Source organism: Rhizoctonia solani, chromosome 5 (assembly GCF_016906535.1).
Source record: "Rhizoctonia solani chromosome 5, complete sequence".
NCBI lineage: Eukaryota > Fungi > Basidiomycota > Agaricomycetes > Cantharellales > Ceratobasidiaceae > Rhizoctonia > Rhizoctonia solani.
The window spans coordinates 1,553,038-1,572,859 of record NC_057374.1 but is presented as its reverse complement, the minus strand read 5'-3'; the positions used below and the strand labels follow the sequence as shown (position 1 = coordinate 1,572,859).

General features: G+C 48.9%; 4 protein-coding genes across 4 annotated transcripts; 3 read left to right on the top strand and 1 right to left on the bottom strand.

The window, feature by feature from the left end:
• Positions 1 to 143: 143 nt before the first annotated feature.
• RhiXN_09308 (histone acetyltransferase subunit NuA4) lies at positions 144 to 821 on the top strand (the record flags this gene model as incomplete). Its single annotated transcript, XM_043329124.1, has 3 exons — positions 144 to 287; positions 343 to 532; positions 595 to 821. 3 exons carry the CDS (start codon positions 144 to 146, stop codon positions 819 to 821), a joined length of 561 nt encoding a protein of 186 aa, XP_043180570.1.
• A 7,022-nt stretch (positions 822 to 7,843) lies between these two features.
• RhiXN_09307 (uncharacterized protein) lies at positions 7,844 to 8,875 on the top strand (the record flags this gene model as incomplete). The annotated part of the gene is made up of 1 exon (XM_043329123.1): positions 7,844 to 8,875. One exon carries the CDS (start codon positions 7,844 to 7,846, stop codon positions 8,873 to 8,875), a length of 1,032 nt encoding a protein of 343 aa, XP_043180569.1.
• Positions 8,876 to 9,941: 1,066 nt separating this feature from the next.
• Positions 9,942 to 10,785, bottom strand: RhiXN_09306 (guanylate kinase; the record flags this gene model as incomplete). The annotated part of the gene is made up of 4 exons (XM_043329122.1): positions 9,942 to 10,085; positions 10,168 to 10,414; positions 10,471 to 10,597; positions 10,659 to 10,785. The coding sequence occupies 4 exons, from the start codon at positions 10,783 to 10,785 to the stop codon at positions 9,942 to 9,944; spliced, it is 645 nt and encodes a 214-aa protein (XP_043180568.1).
• A 107-nt stretch (positions 10,786 to 10,892) lies between these two features.
• Positions 10,893 to 19,444, top strand: RhiXN_09305 (TPR-1 domain-containing protein; the record flags this gene model as incomplete). Its single annotated transcript, XM_043329121.1, has 12 exons — positions 10,893 to 10,972; positions 11,027 to 11,206; positions 11,273 to 11,987; positions 12,110 to 12,676; positions 15,481 to 15,613; positions 15,903 to 15,976; positions 16,035 to 16,149; positions 16,209 to 16,442; positions 16,550 to 16,596; positions 16,640 to 16,701; positions 16,752 to 16,998; positions 19,049 to 19,444. The coding sequence occupies 12 exons, from the start codon at positions 10,893 to 10,895 to the stop codon at positions 19,442 to 19,444; spliced, it is 2,850 nt and encodes a 949-aa protein (XP_043180567.1).
• Between the last annotated feature and the right edge of the window lie 378 nt (positions 19,445 to 19,822).

Here is a 19,822-nt window from a genome sequence, read left to right as displayed (position 1 = left end):
GACTCCCTATTGCACGAAGACGGCAGGGATTGTTGCCAGCGCCTCGCACTCCAAGTCGTGGGGTTCCAAAAGTCTGTGCAGGTGGTTGGGAATCATTTTTAGGCTTGGACAGCCGATGGTGGCCGCGATGATGTAATGCCCGGATGAGTCAGCCAAGCCACGAGTTCCAACAACCAACCAAACTCCATGCCATGTCCACCGAAGCGGAAGGAAAGGCTCTCTATGAGGGGGCTCGCAAAGATCTTGTCAATGCTTTGATGAAACGCAAGGATATTGATAAACAACTAGTCAGCCCTTTTTCTGATTTTTCCTAATTTTTTCTCTGATGTTGTTTTCTGCCAGGCAGCTCTCGAATCTCAGATTTACACCTTTGAAGGGAATTACCTCACAGAAACAACCAACTCTGGCGGGAACATTATCCAAGGCTTTGAAAACTACTTGAAGCACCCCAACGCAGCCAACAGGAAGAAGTACGAGATAACCGATGGGGACCGGATCTTCTCAAACAGTAGCTCTACATATGGCAAGGCAAGTCAAACACATGCTTTATGTCTTCCTTGCACTAACCATATATCACGCAACAGTCGCTAGTAGTCAATGGCGATGCCGACCGCTCTGCCGATGATGCGGGGGCCGGCTCCCATGTCACGGTCGCCGTACCTGCTGCACGCCAGGGAAGTGAAGCTCGAAGCATCGACTCGCGACGCGACCGGGACTCTAAGCAGAAAAAACGGCCGAATAATCAACGAGATGATGAGGGAACCCCACCTCTTCCTGGGACCACACGCAAGAAGCGCCCTAGGATGGCCTCGGAAGATTAGCCAAGCACCACACTCAGGCGGTTACCGGGTGAGCTTTCGTTATGGTTCTATGTATAAAGGATTGCAAGCGCGTCCGTATTAGTATTTGCGGTTTGTAGTATTCCGCGCTGTAATTGTATTGGCCTCTTCACCTCGGTAATATCAAACTCTGGGGCCTAATTTCGCACATCGAACAGATAGTTCGTGTACGGCCGATTTGATCCTACCTGTCATCCGGGGTAGGATGGCAGCAGGCCTCAACTCTTTTTAAACTATATTTTCAAGTATCTTACATCTCCCTATCCCGGAACACCCCTGCGTATTTTATCACCTCTCAGTTCACGAATTCCTAGACATAAAAAAAAGACAAGTACTATGGGCTCACAGAAGCCTCGTAGCGCCCTGCCAATATGCGAGTGAGCGATGCAATCTGGACCAAACCCTGCCAACAACACAAAAGATCGGCCGAGGCAGACGAAAAGATAACAAATCAATACTCGACCTCAAGGGAACACAAAATCCGGAAGGTTCAGACACAGTTCCTTCCCGAGACATCAAGGAGACACTGGTTTGTATGCTACCTATCCAAACGAGAACCCAAGACCGAAGTATGACAAATAAGATCTACCAAGATACACCAGCCCTCAGGCCCCAGGCAACCCTTCTTCCCCGTTTGTATGATTGCGATTCTAAAGGAGCCAGGTAGTCCAGACCTCACCAAAGTAACCGATACTTCGAGGAGGACAACATAGGTCAGGCTGCGCAATCACCTAGAAATAGGTTGCCAGAGGACAGAAGTCAATCTCGGGCTGGGGACGCCACTGATAAGACCAACATACAACATGACGCAGCCCCGCAAGTTCAGCACAGAGGAACGGAAATGCAAGCAAGTCTCGACCAGGCAAAAGAGCAAATCAAACAGATCACAATGCAACATGTTTTAGGGGTCAAGGGTGCTTGGATGATCGTTGGGAGCTTGGTCGCGGAGTCATCACGTGAGGTAGGGCTCCTTATACCCTCTATGCGAATCCCAGTCGATGGAACAGACGGAACTGCGCCCTCGAGAGAACATTTGGTCAATGATCCTACTCAGAGGTAGCCGCTGCCGCGGCACTAAAGGGCCGCCGACAGACCCATACGCCCGTTCCTGAGAGAAGATCCGTAGGAGTAGTGCGCCACCAAGTGTGGCACGCGAAGGAGTATGAAATTACTGCACCCACCTACCTTTCTTGGCTGACATGGGCTGATGTGAGCACCTGGTGTTCTCGGGCACAATAATAGTATATCGTAGCCAAGGGATCCAAGGTTACAAACAAGTGAACAGGCTACTGGACAAGCACCTTATGCACAACCATGCTTCCTGCATTTGACCCTACCGCCCAAATCGTACTATTGGTATCATATTCGTTGGACCTTACGTTACGATGCCTTGACTTCACTTACTGGTATCCTATGATCTAGAGAACGCATACAATAAGATTCGAAGTATAGGTATCACTGGGCTCTGGACATCCTTGGATGTGCGCACCAATATGTGCAACCCCAGATCTGGGCGTATTCGCTCTCTACCATGTTAACGTTAACACTTCAAACCTAAACAGTTGAACTACTGTCGCAATAATTCACATAGTAGGTGGTTTCGTATTTTAAACTCACCACGCTGTTATTCAAGACCAATTCGAGGGCTTAACGGGTTACCCGCTCGGCCACTTAATATCAGCAAAATGCTTATATAACATAAGAAAGTGTTTTAGCACAGAATTGCAAATGAGCAACAAAGCTCAATGAATTTCAATAGCACCACCTGCATACAAGCCCCACCTTGGGGCATCAGCCCCTTTTCATCCCTTACTTCATCTCAACTCGTGTAGGGCCCTAGCTACGCCCGATCTCAACCAGGGTGCGATCTTGAAGTTGATATATTCTGGATATTTCCTTTATGGGCATTGTAGAGGCGAAATAGTGTGCAAATCGTCTTGTGAATTCCAGCGTTCGAAGAAACCATATTTATCTTTACTTTGATGGAATGTCAACCTTTTTAATCCCCACCGTTCACCGCCAAGAAGGTACCTTTACTAGACTGTGTAATGCTCACATAACACAGGGACCCAATACAATGCGTTTTATAGCCGTCCGAAGAAGCCGTGTGATGAATGACCATACTTACTCCTTTTGAAATGACACTGGCTACTCGGCCTTGGCTGCTACATAGATTCAGAAAACATAACAACTTCTGTGAGAATCGTATGTAATAACGAGTGTCTGTCCTTTCAATACACGTTGACTTCGCTCATTTTCTTATACTAAAGTCACACTGCCATATACATTCTCTCGACCAAGACGATAGCTCGACTTCCTTGTTCATAAATGTATTGGGTGCTCTGAATGAACGGTCCTCGGTACTCTGAACACCGGAGTTCCATATCTCAAATACAATGAATACTGGATGCCTTCTACAATGACTGCCCACCACAACTTATTGTACGCAAGCATATAGGTCGATAAACACGTGTGCACTGAGTTCTTTGACATTACACTTCAGACTCGGATGTTTCCAGCTACATACCGTGAGAGCTATGTGCAGTCTAACTCCCGTCAAGGGACAATTATTCCCACTCAATTCTCCGACCCCGAAAGACACAGATGGAGCCTTTTCGGTTGTCTCCACTTGCCCCTAATCAACTCCATCGTGGTAAAATCAAAAAATCCGGGAACTTAGACTTTCTTCTCATTCCAAATAAGCGCTTAAATCCTCGCCCCGCCGAAGTGAATGCGAACCCTAATCGACGAAGGCCCTCACAGTTTGCCATGTGGTGCAACTTTATGTATGCTCCAACGCACCACCCAAGACTCAGGTCTGATGTGATTAGGCAAGCTTGGGCGAATTCGTTGATCAAGCCACTTTGATAGAACCACCTGCCAGATAGGCACAATCTGAACATCACGACTATACTCCATTTGGACCCGATACATGTATGTCTTGTCACTGTCAAGTCAAAAGCGATAAACGATAGCTCAAATTCATCACTATAGCGTACATGTACGTGCTCAAACGCATTATCAATGAAGGGAAATAGATGGGGCCCGATGCGCCCTCAATACCAAGCGTAGCTCCCTATGCCGAAATCTGGCTTCTTGCCAATCCCGGTATGATTACCGACCGACCTGCCCGCCCAGTTGCCTTTTCTGTAATGCTAGATCAAATTCCCGCACACCTTTTCATATTCATCGGCGGTTCTGAGCGAAGCGCGCGGACGCTGCACGGGCGGGGAAGTAAAATCGCACGTCACCTTGGATACTGAAAACCAACGGGTCGCGGCTCACCATTTTCCTATCCCGCCTTCTGCTGCGCCCAGATCAAGGGCGGGGGTCGCATAAATTGAGACGTAAACAAAAGCCGCGAATTGGTTACCTTGTGTGGTTTGGATTAGTCAGCTCGTTACCTGGACTGGATCGGCCGATCTTTGAATGCTTCTGTACATACTAAGCAAGGGGGCTGTCACAGAACCCGGTCTTGGGTGGACGTCTTGTGATTCTAGCAACGACTTGAAGCCTAGGAAACACGCCGAGACGTGCAGCCCCCGTACCCAGTCGGGCATGCGTTAAGCTATGGCCTGAGTCGGAGAGGTATACGGGGGACAACCAATTGAATGACCTGCGAATGAATTAGGAACATCTTCTAACACTAGATACGGAGTGCTCGCCAAGGTAATGTGATGACCCCGCAGATTGAGCACTCGCGGAAAGGTTGGGGACACGCTGGACTCTATACCAACGGGTCTCGATCCAAGCGTAAATCAGGCTTTTGGCGCAGTCAGAGAACAACTTCTTCAATATCCCCTATTCACTTGTGTTTATTGTCCTCATGTCCACAGTTAAGAGGTCGACGCGAACCCGGACGCGTTGTCATGCTGTCTTACACGCGCCAGGCTATCGATCACAACGCGCGCATCGATATCACACACACATGGCGCAAAAAGGGGATACGCATACATGAAGAACCCCTCGACGAGATTTCTCCTCCCCTCCCCTTCCCCTCGAAACACGAAAAACGCGCTTGGGGTGGCGGTTGTTATCTATCGCCGAGATCACCAGCGACGCATTGCAGAGCGTAAAACCTACGTCAAGGACCTGCGCATATATACCGCGCGGAACTAAAACCGGGATTGGTACCGATTTACCATATTCGTAAAGCGGTGGCAATTGTGGCCATTTTTGCTTCCGTGATGATTATGGCCCCCTTGAACTTTCTCGATGGTGGCCACTTGTTTGCCACGCTTGCATTGTATGCTACGAAAGGTGACGGAAGGAGAGAGATAGAGAAATATCCCCTGTATTTCTTTGAAGAGAGTTTAATAAAGGAACGTGGTTGACGCCAACGGAGCTAGATGTCAACTGTCAAGGGGCTTGTGGCTGGGTCGAAGAATGATAGAGTACTTTTGTTCTATTGTTATTTGTTCGGACGCGAGCGATGATTGACTCGAACAGTTAGCTCCGGCTATAGCCAGACGTTAACTCCGCACGATCAAATTACTGTTTACAGACCTGCCAAGCGCTTTCTGAAGCAACTAGACTCAACAGGACCCTCCAACCTCCCCAACGAACACACAAAAAAAAGTGCTTTTCCTTTCCTTATCACCAGTTACTCGATTCAGTGCCAATCACCAAGCGAGAATTCGAAACATGCAAAATCCAACTAAAATTAAATGCGCATGTAAATTCGAATCTATTCCAAGGCACGGCATCCTCGACTCCCACGAACGTACGCTCGAAACGACAAGTCGACAGATTGACCGAAACCACGAGCGAGCGAGGTTAGCATAGCATAGCATCACGCGTGGGTCTCCCGGTGACAGTTGGGAAGGGGCAAGAGGGGGGGACCCTCGGTGTTAAATCAGTAACCTCGGCATGATTAAGTCCCAGTCATCAAGTCAAAGCTTCCCCGCCGGCTAACGAATACGAACACACCTCGTCCCACCCGGCTAAACTACATTTCTTCCCATAGAGAGCATACATGGGTCCTCCCGTCTAGTTACCGTGTAGCATATGGTCATGGATTATATTACACAGAACCGTGTTGTATTGGACTTTGCATAATTGTTACCCAAGCCAGGTCTTGCGTTATCCGGAACCTTGAGTTTAAGTCCGGGCCGGCGGGGGGACACGGTCTGTTGATACTAGGATCTGCAAAACGGCGAGTGAGGTGCGACAGGGATCGTACCCGCACACACACGCGCACACATATACATGATCGGAGGAACACGCCAAGTCCGCCTCTTTTGGTTCGTACAAAAATACAGAATACGCGATGGGCAGGTCCGGCTACTAAAACACCTCTTGTGGGTTGTGTAAATCCAACTACAGGTAGGTCTCTTGACCCAATCAATCTTTTTGCGCGCGGTTTAATCAAGCTCTGTTGGAAATCGAGTCTGGACTTGCCGGATTCCTTTTTGCTCAATCCGTAAATCACAATTTACCCGGCTCCGTTGACTTCTCGGGCGAACATCCCATCTTACAGTGTTGCCGTATTCCGAATCTAAATTGTACACGCGGGAACGTTCTCGTCTAAAATACGCGCAGCTGAGCTCGCAGTTCTTATTCGAGCCGTATAGTAATAATAATCCGTGTTCCACCCGACCCTGAGAATGTACATATGGAGGTATAGATACAGAGGGAGCGACGCATGGGTCGATGGGTTGCGTCACTCGATCGACAGTTCTAGACGTGTTGGCCATGTACAAAAATGTACAAATGCACAAATTTAGCCGCTTCGTACCGTACGCGCATGACGGCACCGAATTCAAGTCGTCTTGTCTATCACAGCCCAGCAGCCTGAGCACGCGGCCCTAGATGTCCCCACATAGACTCAAAGTTCTGAGGTAAGGGAAGGGAAGGGATGAGGAGAAGGTAAAAGGGGAAGAGGGGGTGGGTTCTGGGAGGACAAAAATCTCGCTTGGCACTGACAATTACCATATCAGGATTCCAATCGAGCATATTGCACACACGTTGGACACAAACCTGACCTGAATCTTATCGTTATGTCCTTGTCCCCTCTGGACTTATTTGAATTTCTGGATTGTGTAATCATGTGTGTGTTACCCTGAGCCCGCTGTGTCTGGAAAAGGAAGGTAGCACCCGAGTGAGATAGAGTGCGGGGATCGTAGCTGACATCTATCGGCGGATACCAACATCGAATATTGGGAGGCCATAACAAGGCCCCAATGGCAAGTCTCGACCTGATGAGTTTTGGGCTAAAGGACGTTAGATCGGTTTTACCAGAACAAGGCTACCAAGTGACAGCCTTGGGTGGACTGAGAATACACAATAAAGGCTGATATTTGTTGGATTGGAGGCTAAGTGCGCTGAATTCGCCTAGGCTGTGAGCACCCCAAAAACGTAGCGCCGGGCGGTTGTGTGTTTGGTTGTGCGGGGTAGTGGATTCGGGTTCGTACGCGTATGAGTGAGCTGGAGCGTTGCGAACGTGCGTGTGTGTGGTGTGTGTGGGGAGGACCGTATGTGGAATGATAGAATGGATTAGAGAGTGGTTGCCGGCGGCATTCCCTCGCAGGGATTTCGAAGGATGGTGGGAGGTCGAAGAACCCTGAGTGTATGCGGCCAGTTGTTTCTGTGTGGGCGTGGAAAAGAAAAAAGAACCATATTGGGATGGCGGCGGGGGTGGGAGCAGGTAGGATGGCCGAGGGAGCCAGGCAAGGGCCGACGTGAGGACCGGAGAGCAGCGGGACGAGGAGAGGGAAGAGAGTCGAGGCTCTTCCGGATCACAGAGACGGACAGGATCTGCAGAGAAGAAGGAATCGAAGAGGACCCAAGGGCTTGGTGCGTCGTCATTTTGCCCCGCCACGAGAACAAGTTGCCGACCACAACACAACAGCGTGCCAGGGATAAAATTTGAAGCCAGAAGTTTGGGTCGTTGGTTCCTTGCTATTTGGGTATATATCTAGCGCGTGGTTGAGGAGAATTAGATAACTTGCCCTCTCTGTAGAGCTGATTGCACACGACAAGACGAGACACGACGAGACGAGACGATGCCTTGCACACCTACTGGCGGACTATCACATTCGTACATCTCCCGATGGGCTGACCTGACCATGCTCCACCAGCCGTCGTCGGTCGACACGGCGCTAGTCGATGGGCTGCCGTGTCCGTCGCCATGTCCATCTCCGGCACGAGGACGAGGACGATCGCGGCGGACCCGCAAGGACGAGAACGAGACCGACGACGGACCGCACAAGACGTGTTCGCCGCACCCGCCAGTCACGCGCGTCATCCCATGCAATCCGCGCACACGAGTTCTCTCCAACCGACGACCCGCAGCCCTTCCGAACCCGACCCTCAGCTTCAGACGACTCGCCCACAAACAGCCCCCGACGGTCATCGCCCGCACTCCCTCGGACGTCACCAACAGGCCCACGGCCACGCCCTCGCCCGATCTCATATTCACCATGAGCCCTGTTCTGCTCGACGGCCTCGGTACACGCCGCCCCTCTCGTCTGAGCGCCGAGTTGGATCTCCCGACACCTCTGCCCGAGACCCGGTCATGGGAACACCCCTCGCCACCCCCGCCTTACTCTACTTCCCATGCGACAACCTCTGCCGCCTTTGCTGACGAGTCTTCTGCCTCTGTCATTGACGATCTCGTCGCAGACTCCATCATCCCCATGCGCCTACACAGAAAGTCAGACCCTGTTCCTGCCTGTCTCTCCTCTGTCACCAGTGCATCCATCGATACCACCCCTGCCCGCCCCATCCCTATCCCCAAGCCTTCTCCACGCGTGCCCTCGGACTATGGCGGTGTCAGCTCCGTGTCCGTGTCCGTCTCTGTGCCCATGTTCGCCCGACCCCCGAGGAAACTGTCCACAAAGCAGCGCCCAGACGAAAGCGCCCTTGCCGTAGTCGAAGAGCCTGCAGACGTCACGGCCGAGTGGTGCGACACCACGGACGTCGTTCCTGTCCCCATTACCATCACCCACCAACCCAAGAAGAAGCGTTTCTTTATTGGTCTTGCACCTGGCGAGTCCTATGATGGTGATATGGACAGCGAGAGCTCATGGCGATGAACACAATCTATCACGATGTACGTCCACGCTTTCTCTCTTTCCCCGCACTCGATTGGTAAACTCATCACCTCGTTTCCAGACTACCTGCCCCCACTCTCTCCCAAAAAACGCACCCCCTCCTTATATTATTGCCTCTTCATTCAATTCGCTGTCTTAGTAGTCCCATGCACCTTCCCCAACCCACGCTGTATACGTACTTTCTCATGCTGTCGCTCTAGAGCTTTCGTTTTTTTTTTCCGTCATGTTGCTATAGATCCCCTCACCCTCGCTTTCGTTGGAATTCCGGTTCTACTTTATTTCCTATAGACCTCTTTGTCATAGAGCTTTTCCCTCGTCGAATCTATGGACTCATTTTCGTTGTCTCATCACTGCCAACGTAAAAGAAAACAAAAAATCTCGGCACCATGGGCCCCACCCCTTGTCTTCCACAGGCACAAAGTAGGTGGAGTGGGAACCCACTTGGAGGGTAGAACGTTTAGCAGTTCCAAGACGATGCACACAGAGCACGACCGATCTCAGCACGCTCGAATCGGAAATACAACCTCACCGCTATAGGAGGAGGCAATTATGTCCCTTGACTTCTCTCTCTCATCTTTGTATCCGGAAGGAAACGATCATGGTCTCTGTCTGGTCTAATTACCTCCGTCTTCCGCTGGCCCAAGTACTAGTTCCATATATATTGATTGTACATCACTTTTTCCTGCACCTAAAATTGAGACTGATATAGCCAGGTTCGAGATCTTAGGTTGCCCTTCCTTGCCTGGGCTGTCCTCGGAGATAAGTGACTAGGGACACAATTGATGGGGGAGAGCTAGATCCGGGTCTAGTTAGGTAAGGGTACAAACATAGGTAGCAAAGACGGAGGGGAAGACAAGGAGTCTATAGTCTAAACAACAACAGCATGATGTCAGTGCGCGGGGGACGCGGACAGATAACCAACCGACCCTCTCGGAGTACCCTTGAGTATCGGCCGAGATGAGGCGGGGATAAGGAAGATAGAAAAGAAAGGTACAGTTATCGCAAGCCAAGGGAGAGGGGGGAAGAAAACTTCAGGCCAATCGCGATGTCAGTTGATAGACACGGCGGTCTCTTCCAAGATCCCATCAGGCAGGCTGTCGCCCGTTCGAACGCCGTCCCGAATGACACTGCGCAAAAGTGCATAAGAGCGATCGACATTGTCATTGACGACGATCACATCGAACGCGCCCGACTAGAATAGAACAGGAGTTTTACAGCCCCAGGGTCAGATCCCACTCATCGGTGGTTAGGAGGGAAACAGAAAGAGGGCGTACAGCAGCATACTCGATCTCCGACTTGGCCTTGGCCAATCTCTTCACGATCGTGTCCTCGTTCTCGGTCCCGCGTTTGCGCAGGCGATCGCCGAGCGAGGACAGGGACGGGGGCGAGATGAAGATGAAGAGACATCCGAGCGAGGCGTGGTGTTTTTTGATATTGGCCACTCCGACCGTGTCGATGTCGAGTAGGCACGATCCGCCCTCTGTCGACGCTTCTTTTATGGCGCGGAGAGACGTTCCGTAGCTGTCCTCCCCATTTCGGTGAGTGATCGGGATGATGTTAGTGGTATGGGGGCTTACTAGGTATCATAGGTCGTTGTGTACTCTGCGAACCCTTTCTCGTTGATGAGGTTCTCAAACTCGGCCTTGGTGACAAAGTGGTATGCCTTGCCGTTGACTTCGCCAGGCCTGGGGCTCCTCGTCGTATCTACAGAAACCACCGTTCAGCCTGTATCACACCCACCCCACAGACTCTTCGCGGGACTCACGAGAAACGCTAAAATTATACTGCCCCGGAAATTCATCCTGGAGCTTTTTGATCAGCGTGGACTTGCCAGCCCCAGAAGGCCCGCACAGCACCACGGGCTGAGACACGGGGACAAGCGTAGGGGCCATCGTGTACGCGCGAGCAAACAGACAAGACGACAGCGCTCGACCGAATCGAGACTGCATCAGGGGAGAAATCGTCCATCACGTGATGACCGCGTTGCTTGTTTCCGACCATGTCCTCTTCATCCTCCTCCTCGTCCTTGTCCTGGAAAAAGCCGTTTGAGCAAGGTGTGGTTGCGTTCAAGGAGAAGAGGTACGATGAAGCTGTGGGGTTCTTTTCCCAGGTGAGCTCTTACCAATGGTCTAGGCTTTTTAGATTGGAGATTGAGTATGGCGTGTGTATGGGGGGTTCTAGAGCATTCAAGTCGACGATTCGCACGCGCATGTGTTTGATTCCCGGGCAGCTGCTTACGAGCAGCTCAAGCGGTTCCGGGAAGCCTTGGCCGATACGCGAAAGTGTATTGGTCTTCAGCCGGAACGATACCAAGTGAGTCTAACGCACCCTACCCAAAAAATATTCGAACTAGACTAATTCGGACAAGAGTTATTTCAGAACGGCCAGGATCTTCTTGACCATTGGCAAACATGATCGAGCAGTCCAGATGGTCGAGGCTGCGCGCAAGAGATTAAACGCCTCGGACGCAGGGTACCAGAAACGAATCGAGGAGCTCGCCAAGGTCGAGCAATCGGCGCGAGAGGCCGAAGCGAGGAGACGTGCGCATGTGGACCCGTTGCGCAAACTGCCGCTCGAGTTGTTGGACGATATCTGTCGGCTGGTCGTTCGCGATATGGACTTGGAGCATCCGCGCGGCGCCGCTCATTTCGCCATCACGCTCGGGTCCGTGTGCAAGAGTTTACGAGAGATGGTGTATTCTGTTCCCTGGTTCTGGCAGTCCTTGTCCATCTCGGGAAACCAGTTTGGAAAGAAGAGTGCGTTTTGGTTGGAGCGATTGGACGGGCAGGGATTGTACTCGCTTTCCTTGGTTGATATCCCACCGAATATGGCTCCGAAGCTTTGGAAGTTTATCGAGGCGACTCGGCCCGAGTCTTGGAAGCACTTGACGATCATCGGGATGGATGCGTTTGGTTATACCGCTCTCGACGTTATCCGGAATCACAATGTGCAGCTGCACTCGCTTTCGTTTCGACCTGGTCTGCTCCCTGTTCATTCGACCCATCCGAATGTCGAGACATGTGATCCCGACAAGATCATCTCTCTCTTTTCACCTCGCTCCGACCCTTTGGGCACACGAAAACTCGCTTTACATGTGGGTACGCTCAGCATGTCCTGCGATACCTTGCCGCATATAACCCACCTCGACCTTTCATTTAATAAACTCGTCTCTTCCCAACTCGAACCCCTCTTTTACTTTCTACGCACAGCACCCAGCTTGCGCAGTCTCATCGTCCGCCCCGCAAACGTGTTCGTCAACAACCAACATCCCAATTTGCCCCCCTTCCAGACTTTAAAGATATTCCCGTCCTACGTCTTGAAAACCTTGAAGAATTACGGATCGCAACCATTGGGCCGTTACACTCTTTAACCACACTCGTATTTCCCAAATTACAGATCCTCGACCTCCAACAACTCTCCGCTGTGAAGCCTGCTATTCTATTACGCTACTTGACAGACTGTGACCCGTCCGACAGGCCGCCCCTGCGGGAACTCCGATTGAGTCGAGTGGCAATGCATTCGCCCCTCTTACTCTCCCTCCTCAACACATTTCACGAGACCCTCGAGTTCCTAGAAGTCTCGTACTGCAGCGCTTTCCCACCCGACCTCTTTTCCACTCTCTCATTCCCCAACCTGCGGGATGTGAATTTCTCAGGCGCAGACGAGTTGCGTGCTTCACACTTGGTCAAGATGGTCAAGAACGGAAAGGGAATGATACGTAATATTGTTGTGGATGCGTGTCCGTGTGTGGACCCCGAAGCTTTACCGTGGTTGAGGGCGAATGTGAGTGGGAGTGTGAGTTGCGTCTACAAGACCAGGGACGAGGCCAAGGCGAGGAGGAGGGATCGGTTTCTTTAGGGGCTTGGGTACTGTAATTTAATGGGACTAATATTTCTCGCACTATTTGTACACGTATATGTAGAAAAGGCTAAAGATGCTTGTATATGCACGCAACTTGTGGTGCTGTATAGTTCTTTCTGGAAACGAATCGGTCGAAGCTAGGTAAGATCACGTGACGGTGGCGCATTTATTAGGTACTGTCTTTGGTTATTTATCGTTGCGATCAGGAGAAATGTAGGCGACCGTAGGTGAGCCGCGCTTTTCAATTTCCCTCAGGTACCTTGGTGACATGTTTTCAAAGAGCCCAAGCGCCTTCTACAAGTTCTTGTGCTCTGTGTCTCCCGTCTTTCTCACGGGCTACGGCAAGTGTACCGCGGCCCACAGGGTGCTCGCAAATGCTGGTACGTTCATCTTCTATTAATTGTCATGGTTTGACTGCGAGTGACATTGAATAGATCAATCGATTAGTGTGATAGCGAATGCTGTTATCCAATTCACAAAACTCTGGAGTACCCCCCGTTCACTCGTTCAATAACCATGATTTCGTATTCATACATTCCCTTGGGTTTAGCGATTACGTCGAGCCGATACACATCTTGGTTAGACTTGATCTTGCTTCTGGACATTAAGTTTTACTTGTTTGAAGATTCCCACCCACCATCGAGTGACGGCATACAAAGACCAACCACTGGACTTGACAAGGATTATCTACGTCTACCCAGAGGAAACACCTGGTGACCGCACTCTCGGACCTTATTCTATAAACTCTCGAGGTCTTCACATGACAAGATTACGTTAAGAAGATAACTCTCTATCTCAGCCCCGGGACAAAACATCGCCACGGTATGGATGTCAGAATTATCCTGGACCCGTCTTCTGCCATTCGATCATTCTATGACGACATGGGTTCGTATTCTCGTTGAACCAGAAGACTATTGATAGGACTCTCCGTTTCTATAACAAATTAAACCATGCCGGACATATACGCGAGATAAGATTGCGCTCGGAGGGTGGGGCCACGATGATATTTTGGGGTGCCTACAACGGGTGACTATTCCTAGTTGAAGCACTGCCAGATGGCCTGTCATCCAGGCTGAGCAAAGTACTGGGAGAGACGTGACATATGTGTTGTCAAGGAACAGACAAAGCTGCGTACAACCGATGGCGGGGTACGGACACAAATGCACATGCGTGCCGAAGCCTTTGACCTATGAACTCAAAAGGGGCAACAGGTCGCATATAAGGATCAAATTCAAAGTTGTTTTTTTGCCCAGAGGCTTGAGTAGCATTGGGCTGAATGCGCGTTTGCTTGGGCTTGGATGACGTTGAGGAGGATCGAACCATCAAGCAGTTGGACGATCTTAATCGGTTCGATAGAAGATGCCGCTCGAACGATTTCCGGGTATTTGATTGACAAGTATGCGAATGGGTTGCCGGTGAATAAGACGTTGCTTTACATATGCACGGGCATACCGAGGGCCCGCCACCTATTAATTATGTTTTCAGCCAGGATGACCCTAGCTTACGAAATGCTCTGTTCTACGTTGTTGCGTACGCAACTCTACCAACACATATTCAAACCATTCCATCCAAACCTTGCCGACAACAAGCTGGAAGAATATGTTCATAATGGAGATGTACAATCAAATGATTTATCGAGACGGGTGAATCAATTTTGTATTTACAATATCGGTTAACGGGGATTTAGAGCCCCAATCTGTAGTTGGCCGCTGGAGAAAGGACACATTTAATTCAATTTCGGGCCCGGCACCCGGTAATTGAATAAAAATAAAGCCAATCCAATAAATTATAATTGGAGCGCTTGACAACCTAATAAAGTGGCGCTTCAACCGTCCGTGGGGGGTGGTACTGGCGGGAGAACACGGGGCGATGTTTGATAGAATTGCCGCTTTATCCAAATTCTCACCAATTGGTCGGGGTAGGCATAGTATCTCTTGGGAGCACCAGACCATAGTATATTCCTACCAAACGGAGTTTGGGTCACATACATGCATGTGTCCAAGCTCAACCTTTCAGCTTCAGAGTAACCACTGTTAGGTTTGATCCAATAGACTCACTGTATATCAAATTTTCCAAATAAGTAAAACTACCTGTTCTGGCCTACTAGGTTTTGCCACCCAACGGTGATCACAAACGGGTCCAATCAGCCACGTGATGAGCTGTGTGGCTACCTTCCTGATAGGATACAGGATCAACGTGTTATTCTCACCCACCAAGCTTCTCAATCGTCTAGCCCGAATCTTATAGTAAGCTCGAAGCGGTTTCTGGAATGTTTAGCAATTCGCAGTACGGGAACCCCATGGTATGCGAGGAGTATCCCCACAGCCACATTAGGCTAACCCTACGCCGCCCTGCTGTTCTTCATAAAAGGTTGGAAGGCAGGAAACGAGAATACAAATAATGTCGGCCCAAAGCCATTCGATAGTATATGGGAGAAAGATAGCCGGATTATAATAGGTATTGACATCGGTTCAACACAAAGTGGCGTGGCAGTCGCGTTCTTGCAGAAAGGTTAGTGCAGTGAGAGTTTGTATATATTTAGTTTATAAGGACGTGGATTACACCTAGGTGTGAAACAAACTATTCATCGAGTACCCAGTGGCCTGGGCAGGCTCTGGAACATCAAAGCAAAGTCCCAACTTTGGCCTTATACGATAAACATGGAAAGGTTACGAATTGTTTAGTATAACTCAATACTTGATTTTTCACTTACCGACTATATATAGGCCATAGCCTTTGGAGCAGAGGTGGAAGAAATGATGGACGATACCGATGATCGTGATTCAGGTTTGGCCAAGCGCTTCAAACTGCATATGCATCCCAGTGAAATGAGGGAGAAATATTCTATTAAGCTGGATCGTAAGTATCATCAATCGTGAAATTATTCAAGTATCCACATGCTATTAAGCCTTGCCCAATGGTGTGGCCTTCTGCAGATCTACGCGGATTTTATGAATTACCTGTTCAAGAATACAGAACCTTTCTTCAAAGATCGAATTGTAGACGGGCCAACCATTTGGGAAGCGTATAAGATAATATAACTTTCATAATGCGCATCCAAATGGCTGGGGTATCCGTGAACAGGAGTTTCTTAGGAGAGCAGCAGTTGATGGCGGGCTTGTGACTGTCGCTGATTCAAAAAATCGAGTCCGGTTTGTTACCGAAGCGGAGGCATCGGTACATTATTGCATTAGTCATAGTAACATTTCTAACCGGCTTAAGGTAAGTAGAAATTGTTACTAACTTGATTCAGGATATTCTCTAATCATGTTCCGATTAGGCCGGGCTGAATTTTGCTGTATGCGATGCTGGCGGATCAACGGTGGATATCACTGTGTATACAGTGACTTCAATGAGCCCTTTACTCAAGTTGGCAGAAAAGAGGGACTCAGCGTGTGAGTATGGATCGGGCTTGTGTATCGCATATTTTGATATACGCTGCCCGCCAATTCAGGCATTCAGGCGGGTGGGCTGTATGTAGATGACGCGGTCGAAAAGTACCTTGAAGATACCTTGACTAGGGCTGGAATCGATCCCGAAGATATCAAAGAATATGTCGAGGAAGGTGTCAAGGATTTTGAGAAATTCCCTAAGCGCCTGTTCTCGGATGGCTCTGATAGCCTCAAGCTCAAATTAGGCGATAAAGGACTAACAAACCGAAATCAGCGTTCGCCGAGGCGTTATGACAGTGCCTAGGTGAGTCTATGTCTGTATTAGTAGCTCTTTAATCGCAGTATATAATCTTCAGTGGAACGTAGTCCTACCCCAAGTGGTTCTTTGACCACTGCGTGAAAGCCATTATCAAGAGTGTTGATGATCAAATACGCGGAATAAATGTTTCAGTGAGTATTATTGTGCCCCGTCTTAATTTGCTCAGTTCTCTAGCATATTCTCCTTGTCGGAGGATTTGGGGATAGCCCTTACCTTCAACAGCAACTCAAGGAACGGTACAATCCCCTGGGAAACCAACTTACGACTGCTAATGATTCAACGCAAGTTTAGCTCTCATCTTGTATAAGTCAAGCCAAACTGACACTGCCAATAGATCCAAGGCGGTTGCAGAAGGTGCTATCATGTGGAATACTATGACAAGCGTATTTAGCCGTGCGCCAAATTGGTCGTATGGTATACAAGGCTACGTTAGGTTTGACTCCTACTCTAGCGACCATCGCGAACGAACTACGTTCACAACTCCAGATGGTTATCAAAAGGTCACTGGTGTATGGTGTGAGATTGTGAAGAAGGTAAGATCTTACGTAGAAATATGATCTTCTGGGTATTTACTATTCATAAGGGTGTCTCATTAAACGTTGATGATGTGTGTAGACAATCGTTCTTCAGGACCTATTCGACACCCAAGCCAAACCTTGAAAGCATGAGATCGCATTGTATAGTTATGCAGGAAATGATCAACCGAAATGGTTAAGGACTAAAAATGGTGAGCATACAGACATCCTGAAAATCTTCAATATCCGTCCGTTAATTCTATTAGGTTCCTTACTGAAAGGCTTCGAAAACGTATGCCTAATACGGCCGATTTAAGGAGCCTCAGTGGCGCACTTGAAGCTAAGATGGGCCTCGGAACTTACTGGGGACTCTTGTTTGGGTATGTGTGCGTTTGGGATACGGAAATCAGCGCATATCTCGAATGGGAGGAATGTAGTGATAACAAAAAAATACGGGCTAAATTTGCCGTTTTGTATAGGGCGAGACTCGTTTGGGCCAATTTCAATTATTCCACAGACGTTCATTGGGCATGAGAGCATTCTTATTATTGGTGAAATAGCTACTACTGGTGTGTAGCACTAATTAAGCAATGTTTGAATCGAATAAATCAAGTTAAGGAATGTTAAACAATTTACGATGTTAAATTTGGAGAGCCTTCCTAGAAGGTTTTGAATGGGTTGGATCCCCGAGCGCCCATGTCCATAAAGTTGCCACTCATCATGTGATCACCACGTGACGAGCCACATCCAACCCTTGCCTGCGTCGAACAACTAATATCTTTCACTTCAAACCTCCATAAGCTGGCCTTCGATCTTGTATGTCTGGAAGCCATCGAGGCCGATCGAGTTTTGGGCCTACCCATTCTTCTCATACTGGGAGATCATCACACGGAGAGTCGAAGAAGCACCAATAGTGATACTGTAAGGCGAATGTCGTGTTGCAGAACAAGCCCTGGTTAACAACTTGATAGGGTATTAGGTCCTCGAGGTTGCGGGAAATCTGACGTGCGTTACAGACTCAATCTTAAAATAACTCTCCTAAGCTTCTTGAAAGTTCATCAACAGGATAATGGCAAAGCCGAGTGCCAACCTAGAACTAAGTTGTTACAGTATCGGGCCCCCAACTCCATTTACGGAGACGAAGTCAGTTAATTGACTCTCCTGGCTTCGGAATGAAGCAACCGATGATAGGGTAATACTCGAAGCACTTGTGCGTTATTTTGCACCGGATCCTGCGAAACCCCGGTTAGTGACCTTAATTTTTGTTTTAAAGACTAGGGCAACTTACACAATAGATATCGAAGGTGTCAACTATCCTGTAGAGTGACAGGGATCATATACATTCATCATGAAGGTGGTCGCTTCTCAAATCAGCCTTCTCAAAGAACTATCGAAATGCTGGGAAAATAATGGGCAAGCGTTTCTAGACCGTGTCACGGTATTGGTTAAGTCGAAACCAAGATCCAAGGCAACCTTTCGAACTTGACCCCACACAAAGCTCGCCCGTCTACCCCTTGTATTGCAATAGCACCAAGCCAAGGACACTGATATACGATCAAACACACCACTAACCGAGCGCATATTCGCCATTACCTTGAATTAACCCACGTCTTATTCGACTTGCTGCCCTCGATAATTTGTCCAAGAGGGTGGTGATTGGCAGTACGATAAGATCCCCCAGCATTTAAGGGATTTTTTCCTCAGGATGTCGGTCACCGAGGGACCATAGATCAACTACAATCGCGTCTTCACGAACAAGGGAGCAAGCTTAAAAACAGCAAACTGCTTGCTCATAAAGAAAGAAATAACGATCTTCGATTAGTCGGGAGAGCGAAAAGGCCAGGTCAGAAGACCTGAAAAACCAACTGGGCAAGAAAGAGGAGGAAATCAAGGGCTCAGAAACACTTGGGATATGAGACATGATAGGCTTGGAGAACTACAGGCACTACTTGCTCAAAAGGGCGAGGAGCTAAAATCGCCCAATTCAACCATGCGCTGAACAAGAAGAGTTTCGGAAGCAAAGATTGCGAGAACAATTTAGTCACGGTGTGGCTATCATCGCCTCAAGAATGCTATCGAGGACCAAAAAGTAGAAGTGAACAGACTCAAGTCGGAGCTTGAAATTTGCGGCATTGAAGGACGCCAATCACGAACTCGAACTGGAAATCATAAACTGCGGGTTGAGCTTCAGTCGAATGAAGATCGGTTGAAGCTAGAAATTCACGAGAAAGAGGAAATCAGCAAGCTCAGCTCAGAAAGGAATTCAGAAATCGAAGAGATACGGGACCAACTACGAGTAAAGGACGAAGACTTGGCGAAGCTCAAAGCCGATAACGAACGCAGGTCAGGACACATCCGTCGACGGTGCACATGTACAGGAAAAGGAAAAGACAACAGAACTCAAGCCAGTGTCAATGGTCTACGCACTGTATCGAGTCCAAAGAACATGAAATGGACCGTTTGAGCGCGGAGCTTCATCGAACTAGGGCCGAATATGCCTCACTCCGCAACCATATGCAGTTACAGGAAACATAGAGCAAGTAGACATCACTACCGCAATAGGCGATATCAATAGCTGATCGAAGAGTTCGGTGGAAGCCTATCGGAAGATATCGAAAAATATAGAACAAAATTGCCCCAAAAGGATATTCAGCCGAAGGATTATTAGGCGTATTTGGCCAGGTTGGAAGCGAACAAATTTCAAGAATAAACAGGACGCTTATGTGCTACTTGAATATGCCGTTCAAGCGACTATATGCAAGCAGCTTAATGTACATTTATTCGAGCCCTTTCACCCAAGCATCGCCGACGACCAGACCGTAACATGTTCATCATGCAGTTA